General features: G+C 39.4%; 1 protein-coding gene across 2 annotated transcripts in view; it reads right to left on the bottom strand.

The window, feature by feature from the left end:
* Positions 1–27905, bottom strand: part of slc12a2 (solute carrier family 12 member 2) — a 110747-nt gene that overhangs the window by 24844 nt on the left and 57998 nt on the right. For both annotated transcript variants that reach the window (XM_039663790.2, XM_039663789.2), the window contains exons 2-15: positions 21164–21283; positions 17338–17413; positions 17012–17107; positions 10430–10569; positions 10211–10321; positions 10009–10117; positions 9332–9456; positions 9151–9235; positions 8901–9070; positions 7354–7461; positions 7098–7221; positions 6920–7021; positions 4597–4752; positions 4286–4385 (exon numbers count right to left, since the gene is read on the bottom strand). In XM_039663790.2, coding sequence (XP_039519724.2) covers positions 4286–4385; positions 4597–4752; positions 6920–7021; positions 7098–7221; positions 7354–7461; positions 8901–9070; positions 9151–9235; positions 9332–9456; positions 10009–10117; positions 10211–10321; positions 10430–10569; positions 17012–17107; positions 17338–17413; positions 21164–21283 — 1622 coding nt within the window. The remainder of the gene's footprint in view (positions 1–4285; positions 4386–4596; positions 4753–6919; positions 7022–7097; positions 7222–7353; positions 7462–8900; positions 9071–9150; positions 9236–9331; positions 9457–10008; positions 10118–10210; positions 10322–10429; positions 10570–17011; positions 17108–17337; positions 17414–21163; positions 21284–27905) is intronic.

The raw sequence follows: 27905 nt of genomic DNA on the forward strand, positions 1-27905 counted from the left end.
AATAACATATACTTCGAATTAAACATCTAAACATGTATTATTGCCTTGGTTCAAAGCTTCGTCACATTGGTCATGGTGCAGGATTACTTTGATTTTCAACATTTGATATGGAGGATCTACAGAAATAATTGCAATCTCCATTTCAGTATGTAGAGGTTTTGTTTTTGGCACTTATTACTATCCATACTCCATACTGTCATGCTGACAATTTTCAGCTAAATTTGTTAAAGGAGCTGTATGTAAGAAATTTTTCAAATAATCATAAAATGGCCTCGATATGTCACTAGACATTAGGAAATCATGTTCATTTCAGATACCTATATCAAGTTCAAGTTCATTTCACTGACAACAGAAGTCCAGCCAGGATATTGTCATTTAAAAAGTGAAGTTGCAGCCCTTAACTGATGTTGATGTCGCCATGTTGAGTTTTAGTATGATGCGCCACCCTCCCCCGATCTACCAATCACAAAGTCAGTAGTGTTGCGGCATCCGGGTTGTCAGCTCTGCTGTAGTTACCACAGCTGCAGATACAAATGTGTCGGATAAAAAAAAAAAAGCTTGGATCCAGCAGCATATCTGGCAACCTTGAGTCAGGGGGGAGGGGGATACACCACTCTACAGTGATTTGAAAGTGATTGCAGTACCAGTTTTGGCCACAATCTTACATACAGCTCCTTTAAGTTAATAATTTGTTATATGTGCATTACATTTTTACAAATGTAATGTACAGCAATAAACAGTGTTTTGTCATTTACCTTGGGGCTTTTCTTTTGAGTCCATATAAAATAAAATGTATGACGACTTGGTTTAGGGGATAGAAAATTATTAAAGTCCCCCTGTGGTGAAAATCCAGCATTTAATGTTGTTTATGTGTCTATGTGGTGTTTTTAATATGCTTTAAAGGATTAGTTCACTTTTGAAAAAACTTTTGCTGATAATTTACTCACCCCCATGTCATTCAAGATGTCCATGTCTTTCTTTCCTCAGTCGAAAAGAAATTAAGGTTTTTGATGAAAACATTCCAGGATTTTTCTCCATATAATGGACTTACATGGGAACCAGACGGTCCAAGTTCGAAAAGACGGTTAATAACAGTTTCAGATGCAGTTTCAAATGTCTTTAAACGACACCAGACGATGAATAAGGGTCTTATCAAGCAAAACGATCGGTTATTTCAAAGCTTATTCCAAAAATGTAACTTTTCTAAGGACAAATGCTAGCCTTGCTATATTCTGTGAGGCGCGTTTGCAACGTCACGTAATACGTAATTACGTTCAAAAGGTCACGGGCGACGTAGCCAGAAGTACAGAATCAAAATCGTCCGGCATCGTTGTTTTACCTTTTAATTCCTTTTTTGTAAATGGCGTTTGAGTTAGTTTGCACGTTCAACCTATGCGTTCAACTTGTAAACACTCTGACTCTGTACTTCTGGCTACGTCGCCCGTGACCTTTTGAACGTAATTACGTATTACGTGACGTTGCAAACGCGCCTCACAGAATGGAGCAATGCTAGCATTTGTCCTTAGAAAAGTTACATTTTTGGAATAAGCTTTGAAATAACCGATTGTTTCGCATGATAAGACCCTTATTCATCGTCTGGTGTCGTTTAAAGACATTTGAAGCTGCATCTGAAACTGTTATTAACTGTCGTTTGGACCTCAGACCATCTGGTTCCCATGGAAGTCCATTATATGGAGAAAAATCCTGGAATGTTTTCATCAAAAACCTTAATTTCTTTTCGACTGAGGAAAGAAAGACATGGACATCTTGGATGACATGGGGGTGAGTAAATTATCAGCAAAAGTTTTTTCAAAAGTGAACTGATCCTTTAAGACAAACCATGTGTAAATTCATAAGTCGACAGGATTGCTGAGTATTTTCTCCTTAAAACTGCAGTGAACCAAAGACAGTCTCAAAAACACGGTTTGAAATCACTGGTGTTTCTACAAAACTGTAACCAATCAGATCAACGTGTGAACGAGTGGATCACTGAGCTGAGTGAGTGGAGGTGGGGCTCATTTGCATATTCATAGTATACTAAATGAGGCAAGGGTGTTGTTACATTCAAGCCATTTTAAAGAGCCCCTATCATAGCATTTGAAATGTTCCTATTTTTGTTTTAGGAGTTCCCAAAAACAGTTTAACATGCATGCAAGGATGAAAAACACTTTATTTGTCTTATAATATGCATTTATTTTTAACTGATTTGCTCACCGACTCCCATTTGATTCGTACAACGACTCATTTTTCCAAACCACTCCTTTGCGTGACGCTAATCGGTGGTGATTGGTCAGATGACAGACCCAGTCAGTTATTGTTTGTTAGCATAACACATAAACATATTGATAAAGCACTGCAGTACTACAAGACGCTCTATTCTTTATGACAACTCCAATAACAGAGACAAACATTTCACATATTTAAAAAAAAATTGACATTGGAGACCTAGAAGCTGCGCTGAGCGCAACTTACACACACATACTTAATGCGCCTTCCCTCCTCGCGCCCCAATGCTACAAAACCGTTCAAAACCCATAAAAGCAACAATTATTAATAATACTTACAGGTTGTGATTCATAGGAGGAAGCTGATCCATATACACTGGGTAAGTAAGTTACTGAGCCCTCCTTCAGGAACAACCGCTTGCGAATCCACATTTTAATTCATTTATGTTTTTGAACTATTCGTCATTAAAATGATGAGAACACAATCGGGCTATACTGCCCTACAAAGCAGTAACTGCATTTTTGGTCAAACAGTTGTTATTATCATTTTCTTGACATTCAAGGCATCCTTTGTTTTGTGACAAAACATCTTATCACAAATGTGTGTCATTTTGGAGAAAAATGGTAGTCGTTTGTACAGTAACTGCAAAAAGCCATAGTTATAGTCATTTTTCTCAGTTCTGCACTCTGCATAGTTACTGCATTTTTGCTTTGTAGGGCAGTATACTGTTGTGGTATCGTTGCAAATATGAACTCTTACCAGGGACGAGCAAGTGAAGAATCGGTGGTTAATGAAAACAAAGTGGCTGAACAATCTTTGCATTGTAGAACACAGCGTCTTCTCGACATGATGCTATGATGAAGTATTTGAATGTGTAGACTTCAAGTTTACACTTCCGTCTGCGCGCGCAATAACTGGGCGCGGCCAATATGCATCTACGTCTCGATGTAACAGCTAATGACTCGTTTCAAAAACAATTCATTTCATAGACTCAGAGCCGACTCTCACTTTTGAAAGACAATAACTTTATATACGGTGCACTTTCAGATATAAATCTTTGCAGGATGTTTTCATTCCCTTAGAGCTATATTCCACACCATATGAACAGTCATTTTCAAAAATCCATGATAGGGGCTCTTTAAGACATGAAGAAAAAAACACCTAAATGTCATTTTGGTGATCAAAGATGAGTTTTAAGGGATATAATTATTGACTACAGGGAGAATTTGTAATTATGAGTTGATTTTAGTAATCACTCAGAGTTAAACTTACTATCAAACTAGTATCAGCCCAGTTAAGTGTGTGTAAAGCCCTTTGATGGGTCACAGCTGGCATCTGGATGGTTAAGTCCTTTGGAACCGTTCTAGAAACAGTTCTTTTTAATCATTATCATTACAAAGTAGCAATGATAAACATACAAAAGTACACTAAATCAGATAAGCTCCACATCTTCTTGAACATCATCTCTAGAGCTTGAGCACATGGATAAAGCATCTGAAAGCTGGAATACACTACACAAACTTTGCCCCGGTTTGCAGTCTGATGCTAAAAGTCAAAGCCTGTCTGCAGATTTTGGGCAGCCAGAGTTGACAGATTTCACAGAAAATCAATAGACTTCACACTATGAATCCATCTAGTTGGAGATTAAACATGTCTGATATTTATTGAATTGACGATTTTTGAACAACTGGTTGTCATTTATCATGCATCTCTAGGAAACGAAACAAGTTTCAGCACAAGTTTGTTGTGCTCAGAACATCTGATACTAAAATCTGGTGGTGTGTGTGGTTTAGTGCAATGCTTCTTTAACCGGTCTTGTGAAAAGTCATGTAGTTTATTCCAGCCTTAAAGCACCAACAGCCACAAATACATTCAGTGTGATAAGTGAATCCAGCACATACACGAGTCAAGATCATCAGAACAAGCCTTCAGTAGGAAACTAAACCAAAGGGGGGAAAATAATCTGAAACACTATAGAAATAAGTTATTAATAAAAGTTAACATTTACAATTAATACTTACAGGTATAACAAGCATGAAACACACACACACACCATTACCTGTAGGTCTTGATGTGGTCCGCTACTCCGCACAGCTGTAAACTGTGTGTCAGGGCCTGATGATAGGTCAGAGCTTGAGTGGACGAGCCCCAGTTCACATCTGTAATTCAATCCACATTTATTTGTTTTAGCGCTTTTCACAATACATATCGTTTCAAAGAAGCTTTACAGAAAATGCAGGAAGGCAACAATTTCATAAAGAGCCAAATTCCCAAAACCAGAACGCCATCATTAGAACTACGAACCATGGAGGCATTAGTTAGAAAACGTCTGCACTGGAGAACACATGACTGGTGCTCAAGTGTGTTCACCTGGTTTCTTGTAGCTGACGTAGATGTAGAGAGATAAGACAATGACGTTGGTCAAGAGGGCCGCCCACCAGTTGATGATAAACATGACGACACAACATAGGATTGCCCCAGCGAGAGACGCCCACATGTTGTAGTACTTGAAGCTCGGCCTCCATCCTGCCCAACAAACACGGAACAAACACTCAGAAATCTCGAGTCTAAACCCAGCGGGCCTGAGGTACTATGGGTTAGGCTTTGGCAACATGGTAAAAGGTCAAAGTACCCTTATTACAACCATCAACTGGAGCCAACATATCGGAACGAATAGTTGGGATAAAACCAACAATAGTTCTTTGTGGTCCGAATGTGCTAACTGTGCCATTCTGCTACGTTACGTAACAGTATGGGACACAAACAATGGCACATGGGTGAGTGTGACAGGACAACTGAGAGCTGCTAGTGAAGTGGGGAGGGGACACCTCTCTGAACAGCGTCCAGAAGCAGAAGACTTCATACCAGCTTGTTAACGGCGTCAAAGCCTCTCAATGTTCTAGAGTCTTTACAACACAAATCAGTCACAGTCAATCCAGTTGAAATGTCACAGTTTTATAAAAGCATGAGAACAGAATTGATTAAATGAAGTTAGCATCAGTTAGGATACATAACAGTTACTACAGGTAGCAAGGGTTCTTGAACACAGAACATGTACTAGAGTAATGGGATTTAGTGGAGTCAAGATTACCTTGTAATGCTACAGAAACAACATGACATAAAGGGTACCGAAGCATTTAAATGGTGTCTGTGGGACATCTAGAGAATGTCATGTGGGAAATCTACACGTACCCTTTATGTTCATGCAAGTGTGTGCGGAGACTATATGAAGTGTCAGAAGTGAAGATATCTACCTGCTGGTCTTCTAGAGCTTTGGTATTGAGGGAAAAACAAACCTCTTTACACAAAGAATAAAGAAATGTGTAAAATTATAACTTCAAAAACAAGAAATGCAGTCAGTTACAAAATGCCATTCAGAAAAGAAAAGACTTTCATTTTCATTCAGATATTAAAAGGTTTGAATAACACCCTCTACAGTTCAACCAAAACCTCTCCTTACAGAGGAGTTGTTACTTTGCAAAGTTTTGTGAACTCATGACATGAGGGGAAGACCATGTAGTCGTGGCTCTGGCCTCTGTTTTCACTTTGAAGACTGAGAGAATACTTTTATTAAGTGCAAACAATGAGTGCAAGTGCAACCATAATAATAATAAAAACAAAAAAACGTTATTTGTTATATTCATACTGTTTTTATTTCTATGTTCAGTTTGTGAAAAGGACTGAAAAGACTCAATCATACAGGAGAAAAGCCAGTCAGCTGAGTTTGTGGCAAAACCTTTTACACTGCTTGTATATTGTTGTCTTTCAATGCATTTGATCATTTATACTAAAAGTAGAATGGAAATGGCATTCATTACAAGATTATTAGTTTAAACATTTTAAAATCAAGTCATGAATTTTGTGATTGAGGATTTCTATAGAATATTGTGCAAAAATCTTGTCTTTTCTCTTGAGATACGGGTCTCGTCACATCCCTACTGCATTTATCCAGCTCAACCACTCCTTTCTGCGAATTACAGTTAATTACGGCTAATCTTTTGGATATGGTCACATTATTCATAATTAAGGCTAAACTCATTTTACCTAGGATTTCATTCATGCGGTTATTGCATATTTATTGCTAACAATTAATGATAATCACATAAATCAATTTTTTTAGACATGCCCCTATAATTTAGTAACAGAGTTTAAAATATATGCTAATATCAATGGGAAAATTTCACTTCATGAGGTGGATCAACATCATCATATTTGAATGTTAAGGCCATTATTTACTTCTAGCAAAATCAAAGAACAAACTGGTGTTCATTATCATTTATCATTTTAAACCAAATCTGGCCAACACAAAGTTTGTTTCAGTAGTTCAGAACAGCTTGCCAAACCAGAAACCTTCCCTTCAAACTAGCATTGGTCTGTGGTGATTGTGTAACAGATCAGGGCCTTAAAGGACCTAATTTCACGGATGCTTTATTGAAATAACACAACTTTCAGTTTCTAGTTCTGCTCTTTAACCCATTCATGGAAATTTACGGATAATAAAAAGACTGCACCCAACATTCAAAATCTAAATTCCTAACACTTCAGAGAATGAATGCGTAGATGTGCCGTACTGACACTAATGATATCTGAGCACTCTGGTGTCTGTGGAGACATGACCCAGCTTGTCTGCAGCATGAATGCATCACAACTCAACCGGTTCAGTTTTACAACTCGTACAAGAAGAAAGTCTTACCTGGGGAATTGGCCAGTGACGCGTGAAACACGGAGAAGTTGATGAGGGCATATGATGCCAGGAAGAAGTTGGAAATGATTGGGGCGATGACGTTCAACTCCGCTGGAGAAATGAAAAACAGTGAGGTGACCTCATCTGTGATGAATAAAACAAATTTGATTAGTTTATTTCCACCTACCAATGAGAATGAAGGCCAAGGCAATGCCAAAAGTGAGTAAATATCCTCGCAAGGGCTCGTTGTTCTTGCCGTAGCCCTTCCCAAAAACACCGATTCCAGGATAGATATTGTCTTTGCATAAAGCCTGAGGGAAGTGGAAAAAAATCAAATCAAAGCAGCAAGACAAGTTCACACAGAGCTCACACAGGCACTGGAGTGGAACCACACACTCAACGCATGCGGACACACACTACTGTTAACTCAAGACGACACCCACCTGGAACACTTTCGGGGCGCTGACGAGAGACGCCAGGGCGGAGGAGAGGGTCGCAGAGAAGATCCCCGCTGTGATGAGCGGACTGAAGCCCGACACCACACTCATGACCTTTAGCACAACACAGTCAGTCACCAATCCTTTCAGTGTCTTTCTGTTCCAAAGCCTAATGCATTTCTGTCCTTACTGTAATGGAAGTGATTCTGAGCGCTCACACATGAACAAGGGCTTCCAGTAGAGTTTGAAATAAGCATGTATTAGGGGTGGGCAATCTTCTCAAAGTTTCACGATCTTATAACAATCAATCACCATCTGAATCGCAAACTTCCCAATTTTGAGATCTACGCTACTATCGAGAATATCCAGATTGGAACAAGTCAATGGACTGATCTATTTTCGCAATTTAAAACACAGTCTTGCATTAAACAATCAGTTGTCAAAATAGTCATTAAACTAGTGGTCGGCCGATAGTGGTTTTTGAAGGCCAATGACGATATCTGGCTAAAAATGTATGTAAATGATTTAAAAAAAAAAACATCTCTAAATTAAACTGACCGACTTGAGATTGTAACTTCTTGATTCTGTAATCATTTTATTGTATTTTTCACGAATAAAGAAATTGTTTGGAAAAAATATTAATAAAAAGGAAGTAAACACTGTAATCAACAGGGTCAATCTGGTAAATTGGTGCGCACTGGGAATCATATATATATATATTTTTTTTTAAATACAAGTTAACACTAATTTTACATAGAGCACAGTGAAATATGAATTCATGAATATTCATGAATATGTCATCAATATCACAGTGATACAATCTGTATTTTAAAAAAATGCTATATAAATAAAGATGACTTAACTAGTGGGCAACTGGATATAGCGAGCACAGTTTGAAATCAAGGGTTAAAAGTTTGTCGACCGTGCGTCTCCAGTGAAGCTGATCTGACAGTCACACTCAATAACATTGACTGACTTCAGAATCTCGATTCGACAAACCTGAGCCAGCAAGGTTTGTGAAATTAAATGTTTATCAGATATTGAATGATTTGTTTGAATTATATAAATTGCATATGCTGATGATAAATCGGAAAGTATTAATTCTGTTTGGCTTTTTGTAATATGAAAGCAAACGCTATGATACTCTTTCGTATACAGTTTACATTCTTTGTTCAACAGTACTATGCAGTAACGTATTTCAACAAAGCTGTTAAACAGAGGCCGTAAACCAATGAAGGAGGCTAATGTGGCCGCTGTGCTCAGGCGCTGCCATTCGCAGAGCTGGCAAAATAAAAGTACTGATAATTACTAGGACAAAAGATAAAGTAGATCTGGACATCTTCAAGATGGATGCACACAAATATAAAGTAAAGGCTGTCTCAAAACTCTCGAGGCTAATCATGGTACGTTCTCTTCCTTTTATAAGGGTGTTGCTGGATACCTCATTTTGGCCAAAGTCTAGCATGTGGAAGAGTCTTTGCATCAGGAGTATGACTGCGAGACCTTAAAAGCTGCTCACAATGTAGAAAAACTGTCTGCTGTTGATGATGTACCTGAAAGTCATGGTGAAGGCCAAACTTGCAGGGAGACTTCCCTCCCTCAACCATTTGTTTGCAGGAATTGAAGTCATAGCCGAACTTACAGGCCGCATCAGTGCAGTTTACAATACCAGTGAAAGTATCGTTCCTCTCAATGCCTGTGGCATCCCTCACGATGCAAGCACCTTTCAACAAAGCAATCAATAAATCAGAACACAATTCGTACAGTTTTACTTCATATGACATGTTATCTAACAGCATTTACCTGCAGAAATGGCCACACCAATGTACACGAGGCCCGTGATGAGAATAGCCAGAAGTGTTCCTTTCGGGATGGCCAGTTGAGGATCCTTAGAGAGATTACACATTTACAGAGATCTTGGCAGTGAGGAACTGTGTATGTGAGGAACAATATACGTGGTGAGGAAATGAAAGGCAACACTCACTGCTAGATCTCCTGAGATGTTGGCACCAGCCAAAATGCCCGTGGCTGCCGGGAAGAAGATGGAAAAAACAGAGAAAAACGTTTCTCCTCGAAAGTCTGGGCCAAAGTTATCCGCAAAGATGCCAGCTAAAGAGAGAACGGATAATTATATAGTTACATTATATAAAAAAACAAGGTCAATGATGAATAGAAAGAAAACAACACATGAAAAATTAAAAAAAAAAAAAAAAATTAAAGAAAATGACCAGTACCTCTGGGTCAAGAATCTCAAACAATTGTTTCTTAAATAGTTTACATTAAAGACAAAGTTTTAATTTGGATATCAAGTGGCCTGCAAGTGGTGATTTATTTAATTAAAATGTGTTTGTATTATACCACAGAATTATATTATATCAAAACCTCAGAAGACTTGTTATTATAGTTTCTGTGTCTCTTGAATTTTGCTAGTTTCCTTCTTTCTGCAGTGATTCACCACACAAAACATGTTTATGAAATACCAAAGAGTTGATTTGAAACACTACACTTCTCATGTCTCTAAAAGGGTGTCTTCTCTCTTTTAAGATTTCATTTATTTTGTCATGTTTTTATAGCAGGTCATCATTAAACATGAAGCTTTGCTTTCTCCCTGCTGTCTGTGTGCCATAAGACAAACCAGCTATGAACCACCATCACACTTACTATCATAGCCAAAGAAGCCAAATCTCTCCTTGGACTCAACACGGATGAAGGACCCAATAAAGTAGTTGAAAATGGCAGTAACCAAAATGACCAAGAGGAATATCTGAGCCTATGAAACAAAATCATGTTGACAAATCATGAATTCGTAAGGTCAGAAACTAGCTAATGTTCAAAGAAACTGAATATGCAGTAAACATCCTGCCTTGGCCTCCCACTCCATGCCGGCCACTGAGATGCCCAGAAGCAGGATCACCGTAATGGTCCCAATGATTCTCACGTCATTAATCTGATCGAACATGAGTGCACCAGAACTCTAAACACACAAACACATTAGGATTATTTTATCTACCATTCTATGCACAATCATATTAAAGCAATAAATGATCAATGAGCAATGTGTGGGAATATAATGGTCTCTTACAGCGAGCAGCTCTACAACAGTCTCTGCAAAGCCAACGACGTACATGGCCACGGCCACAGCGTTGGCAAAGGCGAAGATCAGGCCGATGGAGCCGCCAAACTCTGGGCCCAGGCTTCGAGAGATCAGGTAATACGCGCCACCTGAGGAACAGATGTTACAACAGATCAGCTTTCAGAAGACACATCAAGGTTGATTTGTTAAAGGGTTAGTTCACCCAAAAATGAAAATTAAGTCATTAATTACTCACCCTCATGCTGTTCCAACCCCGTAAGACCTTCGTTCATCTTCGGAACACAAATAAAGATATTTTTGATTGAATCTGAGAGCTGGATCAGTCCTAGATAGACTGCCTAAGGGACTGGCTCTTGACGGCCCATAAAGTCATTAAAGAAAAGGTTTAAATATTCCATGTGCCTACAGCGGCTCAATTATAAGTTTATCAAGCGACGAGACTACTTTTTGTGCGAAAAAAACATAAATAATGACTTTATTCCACTATTCCATTACTTCCTTATGGGCGCATGCGCGAGAACTGAGACGAGGACGTTCTCATTCGTCTACTTCTTGTTACCGGCTGCTCACCGCTTAGGAGTTTTACCGCCACCTGGAATATAAGGAATATTTAAACCTTTTCTTTAATGACTTTATGGGCCGTCAAGAGCCAGTCCCTTAGGCAGTCTATCTAGGACTGATCCAGCTCTCAGATTCAATCAAAAATATCTTTATTTGTGTTCCGAAGATGAACGAAGGTCTTACGGGGTTGGAACAGCATGGGGGTGAGTAATTAATGACTTAATTTTCATTTTTGGGTGAACTAACCCTTTAAGAGACTTTTAAAAAATATTGTGAAAATCAAACCAACAATTTTTCGAAACAGTCTGTATTGATGTTGCGATGAATTATATATATAAAAAAATTACTTAATTACTTTAGTTGTAATGGTCAGTCATTCTCGAATCATAGGATCTCAAGTCAAAGTAAAGTCAAGACATTATCATTTAGTCAAGCGAGTCAAGGCCTTAAGTTTGGGACTTGAGTAAAGTCATGTCACTCGAGTTCCCCGCCTCTGATGAACAAACATTTGCATTTTATGAAGATCATCAAGTTCAGTGCGAGGACCCACATGTTTTCTAAGGGATATTGCTTACTCACACATTTAATTATTTATTTTATATTATTTTATCCAGCATAATTTGACTGACAAATGCTATAGACTTTCACAAATCTTAAATCATTAAAGTCCCTGTAAAGGTAATTCAACAAAAAAAATCTAAACACATTATATATGTTACAAATGTATTGCTAAAACATATTACAAAGACTGTGAACTGTGACGTTCGGAAATACGGCGTTAGACCGTTAAACAGTTTTTCACCCTTGTTATTTTACGGATTTTTTAAGCGGGGCTAAAACAGGGCTCGATGACGCACTGGAGCCCAAGAGCTCGTGGACACGCCCCAACTTGATGACGCACATTGGCTGATCCATAGACAGGGGCTGATCGGCCCCAGTGTGTGTGCGCGCCTGAAGGATGGGCCCCAGTGTGGGTGTGCCTGAAGGATCGGCCCCAGCGTGTGCGCGCCTGAAGGATCGGCCCCAGCGTGTGCGCGCCTGAAGGATCGGCCCCAGCGTGTGCGCGCCTGAAGGATCAGCCTCAGTGTGTGTGTACACTGAAGGATAGACCCCAGTGTGTGTGCCTGAAGGATCAGCACGTACCCCTGTGGATCATACTGTGTTCAGTTACCAACAACAGTGCTGTACTCTCAGCTATGCTTAAACTTGGCAATATTAAAACCAAGTCTAAAGATTTTTCTTTTGATCTCTTTTGGAAAAAAAAAAAAGCAGTGCGGCATCCGAAAAGTTTAGAGCGTGCACAGGCTTGCAATGGGGGACACACTATTTGAATGAAACTTACTTGACAACAGCACTTCCTATCAATATTTTAATGAATAGAAAACATCCTTAAATAATGTACAATGTACAACTCTAAAGGATCGAACACTGATCGGAACTAGCTGATAATCACAGATTGTAAAGATGCAAAAGAGCTTAAGCACTGAGAGGCGAATAGAAAAGGCTGAGTCTCCACTGGGCTTGGGGAAGATATCCCCATATCTTCACATCGCGTCATCATTTTGATTTTCTTTTTTGGCCATTTTTTTCAAAATCACTTGAAATCCTATTCGTAACCCACTTACTGGCTGTAAATTAGAAGCGCTGAAATGAAAATTAAGCAATTTGATCATCCGTGGAACGGGCAGGACTCCAGCCAATCATTTTCAAGAACAATCTAGAATCATTGGACATAAAATGCGTCAATCAAACGGTGCGTGTCCCATTCTACAACCAACAGATGTGGCTGTGGCATTTTTTCTGCTTGACAGGCGAGAAGCCGATTGACTAGTAGTATTTACAAATAATCAGGGAACTGTCTTTACTGACGATATGCGCTTGAGAATTGTAGTTATTCTAACGTTATAGCCCAGCCATATGTAGAACTAGCTAGCTAAACAACCTGTTTGGGGAGGAAGCTGATGTGTGAGTTAAATAGTAATGCGGTTATGAGGTGTGTGCAATTAAACGACTTTATTAAATAATTTCACTAATGGTAGATGCTGTGTTCAGTTTGCTCTCCTTCGACTCTCTGGACTCTTCCCTCTCCTCATAAAGCTCCAGTGAAGCGTGGCCATAGAGCATACAAATAAGCAAATCAGAGCCCTTAATGTTTAATAAATTACTGGAATACCAGGGACGATTAGGCCTAATCTCAGATTAACGCAGTGACGAAGCATTAGCACATTCAAACACACTATTAAAAACCTGCATGCAATGCTGAAAAAGGAAACGTGTCAAGTAGTAAATATAATGTCCTGTGAGTGTGGGAAAATGTAAATTATCTGGAAAAGACCTGCAGCGACAGCTAAATATCTATGAGCATCTCAAACAAACCAAATCCTACAAATACACACCCTCCCATGACTGGGGTCATAACTAATGCCCAAGGAGCTCATGGAAAATATTGATTTCGCTTCCACACTGAAACAAAAATGATATCTAGTGCCTTCACCCCTGTCTAACAGACAGAGGCCTGAAGAGTGGGTCAACTATCCATTTCTGACTCCAGACTGCTAGTGAACTGCTCCATCACCTGAGAGAAACACACAGATCTCCAAACACTATTGAATTTCCCCTCAAGCTGTGAGAACTAGAAGCGTAACGCCGCGCACCTTTATCTGTCGGGAGCTAATGCCAGAGTGGTTAGATGTGTCATCACACTCATGCACTCAGACCAGAACACACCTTAGTGGGAATAATTAGATAAAAGAGACTATTAGAGTTCAAAAAAAGACTATGCATCCCAAAAAAAACACCTCAGTTTTGAAGACTTCAGGGGCAATACACAGGGCATTCCCACTGCACTGACCCCGGGTTACTGTCCTTCTGAACACAGCTAGCTTAGAAGCTGGGTTATGAAATATTAAAAATGCAAATAAGGACGTTAAACTCAGGGCTTGGGAATGTACATTGACCCGTCATAGTCCGGCTGCTCTCCGGCTACACTAATGAGGGTCCACCTACTTGTTTCCACCATAGAATAAAACATTTAAAAAGATAATTGTGACTTTCATCTCACCATTGCGAGTTTACATGAAAGTCACAATTATCTTCTGAATAAATTTACATTTTATTAAGTTCTTCAGTTCAACAATTGTGACTTTATATCAGGCAATTCTGACTTTATATCTCCCAGTTGCGTGTTATAAAGTCATACAAAAACATTTAAAACAATATAAAAAGCTGCAGGTTACGAATCAACCATGTTACAATCATAATAACCATCTCTTGTTGAACACTACTCCAGTACCCAAAGAACAAAATGACAAAACACAGCCATTGACTGTTTTCCATGACATGCTTTATGTCGAGTGCAAAGAGGACTCATCTGTCTGAAGATCAGCTTAATGTCAATACGTGTATGTGCAAAAGATTAGTAAACCTCTAGTCGGTTACATGTTAATTTTGTTTAGTTATCTGTTCAGACTCGTGGGACAATTGTGACCCCTGGTTGAAACTAAACTGTGATTCTCAGTTTAAAGGGATAGTTCACTTTGAAATGAATTTATGATATGTTTTAGCTAACCTCAAGGGCATCCAAGATGTAGGTGTCTGTTTTCACGGTATTTTCAATTTTTATATTTTTAGGTCAAACCGTTCTTGTCTGTCAGTCATATGATGGAGGTTTATGGGGTCCACCCTAGGTTCACCTCAAAGAGCATGCACAGAGAAGTCCAAATTAAACATGATTTAATGACTTGTGAATGTAAGTACACATTGATGGCCTAAGACATGAAACGAGCCGTTTGTGTGAGAAAACAAACAGTATTTATATGCCACCTACAAGTGATCTGAAACCACGGGCGTTTCGGTCTGCGCAAGTTCCGGAAAGCGCCGGAAGTGATCTCTTGCGCGATTGTGGAAAAAAAAATAAATAAATAAAAAAAAAATTAAAAAAAATCAACGTTGTCTGTTGATATATCGAAATCGTCTTCCATTGCAATTTCCTGTATATCCAAATATGTTTAGATCTTTACAGTGAAGGATAACACTTCTAAAACCTCTGTGTAAACAATGAGTGACGTACACGCGCGAGAGATCACTTCCGGGTTTTGCCGGCGCAGATAGAAGCACCCTCGCCCTCAGAGTACTTGGACGTGACTGTGATTACAAGAGGTAAAAACGATATAAATACTGTTTGTTTTCTTACATGAAACGCTCGTTTCGTGTCTTAGGCAGTGTTGGGCAAGTTACTTTTAAAAAGTAATTAGTTACAGTTACTCCTTCCAAAAAGTCACTAAATTAGTAACTCAATTACTAATTTTAAAAAGTATTGCGTTACTTTCAAGTAAAATTAAATTTTAAATGCTCAAATGTGACCCCACCTCTACCCCTATTTAACGGAACTTAAAACACATGTGCAATTTCAATTATTTATGAAAAATCTGAATTTTATAATGAAATGAACACTTAATACAATACAATGCAACATTGTACACACATCTAAAAAAAATGTTGCTGTGGGACAAAGTGAGACTAGCCTCCAATCAAATGCCATGTATGTAGATATTATGTTTATATAGTGGATCAATACAAATAACACAATAGATGTTTTGGAACTTTTGATATGACAACTGGGCAAAATAAATTAAGTTTGTTAACCTGTTGAGTTATATGTTCTCATTAACTATATTATTTTATGTTTCTTACTGTTATTTTGTTTTAACTTTATGTTATTTACTGTTACTAAAAATGTGCAAGAGTTCATTGTGCGCATGTGTGAACAAATGGGGACTTTTATTTTGACTCAACTTGTGTTCCTTCCTTGAGATGAATGTCGTGCTGCTGCTCACTGATGCTATGCCAGCGCATTGAGACGAAAATTAACAAATAAATAACACTGAGAAATTGTATCTGGATTGTTCTTTAGAGGATGGATGATCGCAACATATTGTGCATGGACATGACGGACGGAAATGAAAACTTAACATAAGCAATACCATTTAGAGAAGGCTACTTTTGGATTATTTGGGCTCGTCGGCATACCTGTCTCTCGTTGACGGACTGGCTTGTGTTATTCCTTGTGTCCGTTATTCCTGTCCGACTATGCGTTATGATGGGTCGTTCGCAATTCATGAGCGTTAGCCGATAGTGATGATGAAGTACTTTCGGCTACGTCGCCCGTGACCTTTTGAACGTAATTACGTAATACGTGACATTGCAAACGCGCCTCACAGAATAGAGCAAGGCTAGCATTTGTCCTTAGAAAAGTTACATTTTTGGAATAAGTTTTGAAATAACCAATCGTTTCGCATGATAAGACCCTTATTCGTCGTCTGATATCGTTTAAAGACATTTGAAGCTGCATCTGAAACAGTTATTAACTGTCTTTTGGACCTTGAACCATCCGGTTCCCATTGAAGTCCATTATATGGAGAAAAATCCTGGAATGTTTTCATCAAAAACCTAAATTTCTTTTCGACTGAGGAAAGAAAGACATGGACATCTTGGATGACATGGGGGTGAGTAAATTATCAGCAAAAGTTTTTTCAAAAGTGAACTAATCCTTTAAGGTGAACCCAGGGTGGACCCCATAAACCTCCATTATATGACTGAAAGACAAGAACGGTTTGACCTAAAAATATCAAAATATGAAAATACTGTGGAAATAAAGACACCTACATCTTTGGATGCCCTTGAGGTAAGCTAAAACATATTAAAAAAATTAATTAATTTCAAAGTACACTATCCCTTTAACCAGAGTCGTGCAGCTTTACAGAAATATCTGCATTAAATTCACATTGTGTCATGATTGATTAGATGTGTTCCTGTTTGAAGTGGGTATTTGATTATATATACAGACAACAAATGACCACACACACACACACACACAAAACAAATGACCATTTATCACATGGTGAATAACTTTATCCAAACAAAGACCACTCAAAGGGTCCCTGTGTTATGACAAGTATTATCATTTACATAGATGCAGTGTGAATGCACATTTCATCTTTTATAGATTACCTCCTCGTACAAAGCCGTTGGTTGCGATGGCAGACGTCGAGCAGCCTGTGATGGTCGTCACCACCGTTGCCATTATAACAATGACGCAGGAGTATGCTGTGTAAATAAAAGAAATGACAGTGAACATCTGTGCCGACTCACGGTTCTTCAGAGACCGCACTAAATATGAGTCCGGCTTCATCAGTGTTCTCCTGTGTGGGGCAACTCAGCACCTCACAGCCACATTCAGCATGTGCATGACAGATGACTGCAGCTCGATGGAAAACACAGGAGTTTGCTTGTGAATTGAAGTGCTAATTCACACGGCCGACCAAAGTCAAACCTACCAATTCCAGCCTGGCCCACGATCCATGTCATTCGAATGAAGAGCATCACACCCCATATGTTTAACATGCAGCGCACCTGCACAGAGGAAGATGCAGTTTAGACTCATGCTGACAAGAACATCAACGACCAAAGCCGTTTCTCAAACCTGGCCAGGGGCCGGCCGCAGCAATCAGAGACCTCTGACCTCTGGACAGGAACCCATCGTGTTTGAAGGAAAGCTGTGGGCTAAAGTCTATAGACAGCATGTCCATTACACCAGAGAAGAGTTCTAATGGGCTTTATGCCCAGCTGCACTACTTCCTGAACTTCAGCCAGCTCCTTGTTTCCTGTCTGCCATTATTGGCCAAATTGATTAATTCAAGTGTACCTGACCTCAGTAGTCATGGCAACAATAATCAGACACACCTGAATTAATCAATTTGGCCAATAATGGCAGACAGGAAACAAGGAGCTGGCTGAAGTTCAGGAAGTAGTGCAGCTGGGCATAAAGCCAATTGTTAGACTAACCTTCCGTTACAAAAACAGAGAACTGGGGAACCTTAAAGTGTTTGTTCACACAAACATGAATATTCTGTCAGTAATTCTGCATCTTCTCAGTTCTTGCACATGCGTTGTGGCACTCGTGAACTCACTCAGACCCCAGATAGCAGACTGACATTGAATCAACGTGGAAATATGACATCGAAACAACGTTGATCTGACATTGTTTTGCTCATCGAATTAACGTTGAACCAACGTCAGATGCGTCATTCTTTCAAAACTAACGGAAAATCAACTTGAAATCAACGCGTTGTTTCAACGTTATGAAAGCAAACCAATTTTCGATTTCATTTAGCTTTGAAGAATGCCGCGTCTGACGTTGGTTCAACGTTAATTCGATGAGCAAATCAACGTTGTTTCAATGTCATGAGAGACGTCGTTTCCACGTTGATTCAATGTCAGTTTGCTATCTGGGACACCCAGTGTGTGTGTGTGTGTGCGCGCGTGTATGTATGTGTGTGTAAAGTCTTACGGGGTTGGAACAACATGAGGGAGAGTGATTACTGACAGTTTTCATTTTGAAGAGAACTATCCCTTTAACATTCAGTCGTATTACTGATCTGACGCTGTTGTGTGAGAACTGAACTGAGCTGGGCGATGACATCATTTTTACAGAACTGTTTTATAGACAAAATAAACTTATTTAAAAAGTGATCATCTTTACAACAGAACTGGATCAACACTGAACTGACATTAGCTGAAATGCATTATGTTCCTGTTATCTCTGTAAAGCTGCTTTGAAACAGTCCGTGTTGTTAAGCACTATAGAAATAAAGGTGACTTGTTTAAGTGGTTTATGTAAAGCAAAGCATCTAAACGATCTTTTGGTGACATTCCTAATGTTCTAGGTGGATAAACTTCAGGTTACGTGTTACTTTTACTCAATTTATTAATTTAAAGATTATTACTGTAATTTGTGAGCGAGTTTGCTCCTCACAGTAAATCATGTGCCTTTCTGGTGTTCATTCCTCTGGGTTTACATGGTCTTGACAGTAAAGTTTAGAGATTATATTTAACTATACACAGGTCAGCGTGTGATTCTTTCACACTAGTCTCATGTAAACAGTGTTTAATGGCTCGTTTCCACTGAGTGGTACGGTATGGTACAGTTCGGTTCGGTACGCAATTATTTGCGTTTCCACTGTCAAAAGTTGTGAATAGTACCAAAAAGCCGAACCGTACCGTACCACTTTTTGGGTACCCTTTCGTTAGGGTACCTAGCACAGTGAAAGGGTACTAAAAGGTGGAGCTAGACTCACTGCAGAACGGTGATTGGTGGACGGAGTATTGTCACTCGCGCGTGCTACAAGGGCATTAGAAGCATACAGTTGAAATATAATTCTACTGTTATTGTGTCACGAAATGTAGTTTTAAGACTTTTTTAGGCGAGAAAGTAGTTTTTTAGAGATCAAATCTGTGGTTTATTTATAGATTTTTGATAATTTGACTGAGATCCATTCCAAGCGATCACCGGACGCTCGCGCTCGTGTCCCCCGCCTGGAACAGCCTTTCCTCGGCTAGTCATCCTGATGTTTGCCGCTGACTCGGACGTCTCTGTAGTGGTTAAACATGAGATATAGTTCGTCTTGTATAAACCTAACAGGTGATCTTTGGTCTCGTGAATCTATAATTCGTTTCCTGGCCAATAGTTTTGGCAGAATTCAGGCTACGTGAAGTTTCATATCTTTGAGCGCTGAATTTGTATATTTGACTGACTGAATTGTTTCTTGATATTATTTAAGCTTTACTGTATTTTGTACCTTTTACGTATACTTTTATAATGGCTATTATTGATAAAACTGAAATTCAACAAAAAGAGACAGTTGTCATTTTTTTTTATTCTATTACAAGATCATCTGTAATGTTGTTATTACAGCATTTGTACCAATGCGATATGCAATACATTACGTTACATATTGCCTGGAATATGTTTAATATTTTTAAATTTAAACAAAAAGAGGCAGGGTTGTTTTATATTTAGTTTTGTCATAAATATAACGTTAACTTAGATGCATGCAGTGATAATCAATAGGCTATGCGTTGCCTGAACCACATTTATGTGCTTTAGAATGTTTAAAATGTATTGAAATGGAATCGAAAAGAAGCAGAGTGGTGTTTTATAATATTTCGTTGTATTGTTGCCTAAAATGAACATACAGAGATAACCGGAGTCGCAGAGCCCGAGCGAGCAGAGTGCCGCGTTCAAGAACGCGCTGTTCCATAACAGAATTACTGGACTCGCGTCCTCGGGATCATTCTCCTGAGTCGGACTTTGCGTTGGCTTCTTGGAAACGCCTAATGCCAGCGCTTGTTTCTAGTGACAAGATCTGCTGTCTGCCATCCATTGTTGTTTACTATGTCGCTTTCTTCGCGCGAAAATGACGTCGATCGCTTCTTTCCAGCATACCACGGCTTTCAAGTAAGGGTACTGTTGGCGGTGGAAACGCAAGCCTGATCATGGTGTACCTGACCCGACCCGTACTGTACTGTACTGTACCGTACTGTACCGTACCCCTCAGTGGAAACGAGCCATTAGCGACACTAAACAGCATGGACTGTAATTGTCATTAACTGTCCTTGCACTTTCACTGCAAGAGCCTTACTCTACCAAGCGTTTTTTTTTTTTTTTTTTGCTTTGTTTATATTTATTTTTTATTTAGTTAAGGGAAGAGTTGATGTTTTTCTGAGGTAAGGGACATTACACAACAAAGGCTGTGGGAGAACCGGAGCAGTCCTCAAAACACACAACGCTTCAAACACTGAATGAATTCCTGCCGTGGTTTGAAAGACACTTTGGATGAAAATGAATTTTCATTTGTCGACACTATGAGAAGCTGTTTGGTGTCAAATGTTAAGACTGGGAAGGTGAAAATGAGGACAACTTCAAGGATGAGGAAGACCTGTCAAAATATTAACCTAAAGACAAGAAGCAGAGCAGATCTGTGATCCATAAAGCTTTTACTGGATTCAAATACCCCCCCCCCCCCCCCATCCTCCCATCCTCCCATCCTGTGTCATAATCTTGAACCACAGCTTGTTGCGAGAATTAGCACAGTAAACATTACAACAGCATGACAGTTTAACATTCAGCCTCTAATATGAGTCTGTACAGGCAGCAGATCTAGCAAACTCATAAAAGATCAATTATCACCCACAGCAGGAAACTCTCACTCATCAGCATTCCTGGCTCTTTAAACGGCTGCCACAAGTCACAAGTCACATGACCCTCTCATTCAGAGTTTCCTACATCATCCAGTCACCTGACCTCTGGTATACTCATCTTACCAGCACTCCTTTGATCCAGCCAAACTTCACCACCCCTTTGGACTCGGATGCCTCTTTAGCAGCGGCCTCCTCGGCAGGGGTCAGCTCTTCGCCATTAGCAAACCCATCCTCAAACGGCTCCTGCGATCACACACACAAACACACACAGGCATTAATACATCTGATGTGAAGACTTCTCTATGGGATAGCAATGCTCATAGCAGTTGATCAGCATGCTTTTTTCATATATATATGTATGAAAAAAAATCCACACTAATTCTTTTGCTGGTAATAAAATGAAGCCATAAAACACAAATTTTATCATTTCTCATAAACTTTTTGTAAAAAACATGCTGCACAATGAGCTTTACTGTTAAATTAAGACATGGATTATTCCTTAAATTCAGTTTTGTTTAAAAAAAAAAAAAAAATTTATTTGGATTAGTGTTAGTGTATTAGTACATTAGGACATATCTAAATACTGTACAACAGTAACATATTTCTGTCAAGTTAAACCGAACTTATTTTAATGGATTGCCGCGAAGACCTTTTGAGTTTCTGTGTGTTTATGTCATGATGATAGTTTCTCAAATGAAGCAGTTAAATGATCACAAAGTGACTTTCAGAGTGGATCTAGAGCCTGGAGAGGAAGTTCATCCATTTCTGTCTTCATATAGGCAAAAAACTTTGTGCGTGTGTGCGATAAAAGAAACTGCGCGTCAGCTGCACCATTCATTCAAAACAAATTCTCTTCATGTCACAGGGGTTTATAATGCTGTCATCTGAAGGAAGATTTAACCATGTAAAAGTTGCAATAATGCAAGTGAAAATTAACTGCAAACATAAAAATCCTTATGCCTTCGAGACTAGGCGACCCTTAACACAAATGATAGGTTACGTTTGTAGAAGGTCAAACACCGGAAAAGTCCCTCCTCCACAGAAACAATGGCCTGACGAAAGCAGAGGCTCCTGGGATATATACACGGCCTGCACATCCACACAGAGGACACACTTTACAATGACAATGTGGGAACTTTACAACATCCTGTCCCCGCACACATAAAGCTGGAGTCCTGACTGTGGAAAGAGCCGAGCGCAGAGCCGGGGGCTATATCGACATCTGCTACATTCGGGTCAATGAGGACGAACGCACAGACACATCTCTCATATCTTTAGCAATGAGGAGATGTGGTGTTCAGGCTCTCCTCACTCCACACCAGCACATATCTTCAAGATATTCATTCCTGCAGGAAGGGCATGCAAGCTTGCGTCCTCTTACACGACCTTGATCAAATGAGTGAGTGTTGACAGGACTCATACGGGTGACATTGAGTTGTGATTATTGATAGCTGATGGCTTCAGGACATACTGTATTGAACATGTAATATTTTTGGCATTACGGTCCACAGAAATCACCACTAACCCTCGATGAATAACACTGAGACGGTGGGGGGTAAATAACGACTGGAAATTATTTGTTACCACAGATCTACAAATTGTGTTTAGGTGGTTAAAAAAAAGCTTTTTCAAATCAAACACCATTCAACAATGACAGCAAATTATGTGAACTGTTTCACAGCAGAATCTCTAAACGGGCTTCCATGAATAACAAAAGTTATACATATGGGAAGGAAAAGTGGGCAACCTTTATATGGACAAGGCAGATGAACTGGGCGAGGGATAAAGGTTTGCTGCTAATGGTGTTTAACTGGGTGAGGGATAGAGGTCTGCTTAATGGTGGTGAACTGGGCTAGGGATAGAGGTCTGCTGGTAATGTTGGTGAACTGGGCGAGGGATAGTCGTCTGCTGCTAATGGTGTTTAACTGGGCGAGGGATAGAGGTCTGCTTGTAATGGTGGTGAACTGGGCTAGGGATAGAGGTCTGCTGGTAGTGTTGGTGAACTGGGCGAGGGATAGAGGTCTGCTGCTAATGGTGTTTAACTGGGCGAGGGATAGAGGTCTGCTTGTAATGGTGGTGAACTGGGCTAGGGATAGAGGTCTGCTGGTAATGTTGGTGAACTGGGCGAGGGATAGTGGTATGCTGCTAATGGTGGTAAACTGGGCAAGGGATAGAGGTTTGATGGTAATGGTGGTGTACTGGTCAAGGGATAGAAGACTGCTGCTAATGGTGGTGAACTGGAGGACTGATGACACCAACATTTCTGGTGTTTATTTCTGGCGTGAGAAACAAACAGCCGTACACAAGGTCCCATTCTCTTCCTCACTGCATCGAGCAGTCAAATATCCCAGTATAATCATCACTGGCCATGGGACTTGCAGATGTTGTGTGATTCGCACATCTCCTCCAACACCTCTCAAACTGTGGCGTTTATCAGGTCAATACAATCCAGTTAGTTCCTCATGTGACAGTTTCAAGCACATCTACATTTAAACCTAGATTTGATTGAATACATATTGTCTGTAAAGCCCACTGAGCAAGACTAACACAGCAGTGACGAGGTTTCTGAATTATATATTTTTTGAAAATGTGAAAATGCAGAAAGTTGTGTGTGATGTTAGTTCAGGTATGGGGTTTAGGAATAGAAAAAAACAGAATGTTTTCCACTTTTGAAATTGAACGTTTTTCCTGATGAACAGCGTACTGGTATAGCACACCGGCGTGTCATGTGATTGGCAGCGGGCGCTACCGGATCCGTCCATCAGCAGGAGTCCTCCGGCACGGGTTCAGCCGGGATACAGCCAGGACATGAACACGCTGCTTTGTTCGAGCTCTAGAGCTTTTCAACAGCTCCTCATGAATCAGTGAGGCTCAGTGAGGGGCACGTGAAAGACTAGACACACACACCAGACCTGTCCTTCAAGACAAAAGTCCCACTCAACAAACTTACATGCATACTAGAGCTGCAAGATTCTGGTTAAGTTAAGAATCAAAATTTCATTTGTTTCAAATAGAGAACATGATTCTCCACCAATTCTGAATACATTAATTACAATAATATGTAATTTACTAGAGGTAAAATGTGACAAAATGTTAATTGCTACAGTATAGGCTGAAAACACAACGAACGTTGCGTGTGTGTGTGTGGTAAATGAAACCGCACATCTGCTCTATTCATTCACACAGAGACAAGCAGAACATGAAGGATTCATATTTAAATAGTCATTTTGTGGCTATACAGTAAATTCTGTTGTTTTGACTGGCTTCCATGGTTCCTGCATCACTGAAATCATAGAGTCCCGTTTAATGCCAGGCGCAAAAACTAAGCTGTAACTTATGAAGTCTGATATAGCATGAACTGATTAATAATTCACAATAAAACCAGGAACATTAATTTAAAAAGTAAATTGTCTTCCATGTCTAATAACTCTGAACGTCCGTTATGAGCTGTAATTTGTCGATTGCAGCCCTGACTAATCTGGAGGAAATTAAAATCAGGAGATTACAGCCAAGCTCATACCACGTTTTACAACTGTTTGTCGTCTTAAATCCTACAACTCAGACTGTAAATCAGGACTCATGAACAACACAAACAGTGTGTATGGGAAGCTACAGACCTCCACACGTCACACACAGACTCTAGACAACACTCTTCATTGGATAATGTGTCCTATATATGTTTGATTGACATCCTTCATCTTACCAAAGCCATAAGTGTTGGTGGCGTCCAGTGTGGAGGAGTGATGTGTGGCAGACACCAACCGGCTGAACAAACTTAACATTCAGACCACGGACTGCAAAACAATATGGTGTAGTGTCTGTGACCTCACCCGTTGGTTCCTGAAGAGCATTTCTGAAGCCCTGACATCTAGGCAGCGTCACTCCTGTATTAGCAGAGGTTACATGACGCTAACACACATCAGACGACATCTAGCAGTGACATCAGCGGTAATCCATCTATCACTCAAGTTGTCATGCGCTTAATTATACACAAATTTAAGGCTTAATATAATTTAAATGGATGAATTATTTAAAAAAAATAAAGAAATAAATTAAATAAAAATAATTAACCCCTCAGTCACCATGAAGGGCAAAATAGGCTATATAGACCAAAACCACTTTTTGCACCAGGCTGTAAACACTACTTTCTGCTGTAAAGTTGAGCGTTTACACACGGGGTGGTTCATACAGGGGGGGAAAAAATATATATAGCTGCAAGCAGCGATGACGGGCCCAAGCCGGTGGCACCACAACCCCGGTTACTTTAGATACCTAAAGGCACCGGGGGGGGGGGGCAGTGCCGCCGGCTTTGGCCCTTTCATCGCTGCTCGCAGCTATTTTTATATATATATATATATATATATATATATATATATATATATATATATATATATATATATATTAGGGATGCACCGAATATTCGGCCGCCGAAAAGACTTTTCACCGAAACAATACGGCCGAAATGTTGTGATGACACAAACAGAAACCGCGACCTGCACGTGCTTGTCTGAAGCAACATGTCTGTGGTGTGGACGTATTTCAGTGTCTCTGAACCCGCGATGAGACGGAAACCTTGTTTATCCACCTATATCTGCTCTAAACAATGCGCGCTGCCATGACGACGACTCCAGTGGCGAGCGGGTCAAGAGCGGTGCGCGCGCTGTCTGTGGAGACTCGCGCTGCGGAGGCAGGCGAAAGTAAACAAGGCAGCGCGAGTCTCCACAAACATTGCGTGCACCGCTCCAAACGGTCGAGGCGTTTATACTTGACGCACTCTCCGTTGTACAAACCCGATTCCAAAAAAGTTGGGACACTGTACAAATTGTGAGTAAAAAAAGAATGGAATAATTTAGAAATCTCATAAACTTATATTTTATTCACAATAGAATATAAATGACATATCAAATGTTGAAAGTGAGACATTTTGAATTGCCATGCCAAATATTGGCTCCTTTTGGATTTCATGAGAGCTACAAATTCCAAAAAAGTTGGGACAGGTAGCAATAAGAGGCCAGAAAAGTTAAATGTAAATACAAGTTCTCATAAACTTATATTTTATTCACAATAGAATATAAATGACATATCAAATGTTGAAAGTGAGACATTTTGAATTGCCATGCAAAATATTGGCTCCTTTTGGATTTCATGAGAGCTACAAATTCCAAAAAAGTTGGGACAGGTAGCAATAAGAGGCCAGAAAAGTTAAATGTACATATAAGGAACAGCTGGAGGACCAATTTGCAACTTATTAGGTCAATTGGCAACATGATTGGGTATAAAAAGAGCCTCTCAGAGTGGCAGTGTCTCTTTTTTCTCAGTGTCAACTTTTTTGAGATGTGTTGATGCCATGAAATTTAAAATCAACTTATGTTTCCCTTAAAATTATGCATTTTCTCAGTTTAAACATTTGATATTTCATCTATGTTGTATTCTAAATATAATATTGAAATTTGAAACTTCCACATCATTGCATTCTGTTTTTATTCACAATTTGTACAGTGTCCCAACTTTTATGGAATTCGGTTTGTACTATTCCTTGAAACGACAGGGGACGACTCAAGTAACTGTCCTCTAACCATCAGGAATCGGTGAGAAGAAGACAGAGAAATACATGACAATGTTTATTTTTTAGTATTCCACCACCAATACAAAAATAATCATGTAAAACCCAGTAAACCCTGAGATTATTACTTGTGACATTACAAAAAAATATGTAATTGGTCACATGTATGTATAGAACTAAATTAATGCTCTCTTAAATATTTTCTACATTCACTAAACATGTTTCATTAAGTTTCATGTACATTTGTATTAAACATGGACCATTGTTCATTTAAAAAGGCTTTTTATGTATGCTAAATTTTTAAAATGTAACTAATTTAGACATGCAAACTGGGTGCTAGTGTGATGAGAAGTTTGCGCTCGGCTTTGTTTTTGAGAGAACATTTCATTTTAAAACCTTTCTGCAGGCCAGTAGATTATTATTTAGTCTACACATGAGTGGGGTCAAGTTAAACATTTTAGTTCGAATTTTATTTTATACTGTGCATTGTGCTAAATAAATATTTGCATAATTTGTAATTGATTTATTCTTTGAAAATGTTATATTAATTTATGCAATTGCAGTGCCTTGATTTTAGTAAAGTTTGTACACAGTCATAGCCATAAATGCAATGATGCTAATAATTGGCATAATTTCTTTCGGTGTTTCGGTTTTCGGCCTTGGTTTCCTCTTTTTCGGTTTCGGCCAAGAATTTTTATTTCGGTGCATCCCTAATATATATATATACACATCTATATATACATATATGCCTCTCTCTCACGCACACACACACACACACACTCCAGTTTGAGAGAGAGAGGCGCATGCGTCAAAATTTCACCACGCCCGTTTCTGAAACTTTGCACATGTCTACTGGCTAATAAATGTGATGTGTCTGTCGAGTTTCATGCAATTTCAAGCATGCTAAGAGTCTCAAAAGCATCCTAAAAGAATGTTAAAGTTTGATGCGTTGCCACAGCAACAGTTTCAAAGATATCAAGAATCCATTCACAGGTCTTCATCTGCCGTGTATTTACATTATACAGATGAAGTTTGAAGCAAATCGGGTTAAAATAAGAGGGTGATTTCAAAGCATTTTAAAAGTAACACACTTCCTGCTGCCAGTTGGTGGCGCAACTTTGACTCACAATAGTCACATTCATGTGATCGTCCTCTTACAGCGAACACACTGCTGAAGTTTCATCAAGATCAGTTAATGTGTGCTGAAGTTATAACACACTTCCTGTTTCACGTTTCTCGCCATAATTTTGCTTCCTCGCCACGACCAAACCGTTTGAGATATCAAAAATCCCCTCGCAAACT

This window comes from Pimephales promelas, chromosome 23, assembly GCF_988280905.1.
Source record: "Pimephales promelas chromosome 23, fPimPro1.hap1.1, whole genome shotgun sequence".
Taxonomy (NCBI): Eukaryota; Metazoa; Chordata; class Actinopteri; order Cypriniformes; family Leuciscidae; genus Pimephales; species Pimephales promelas.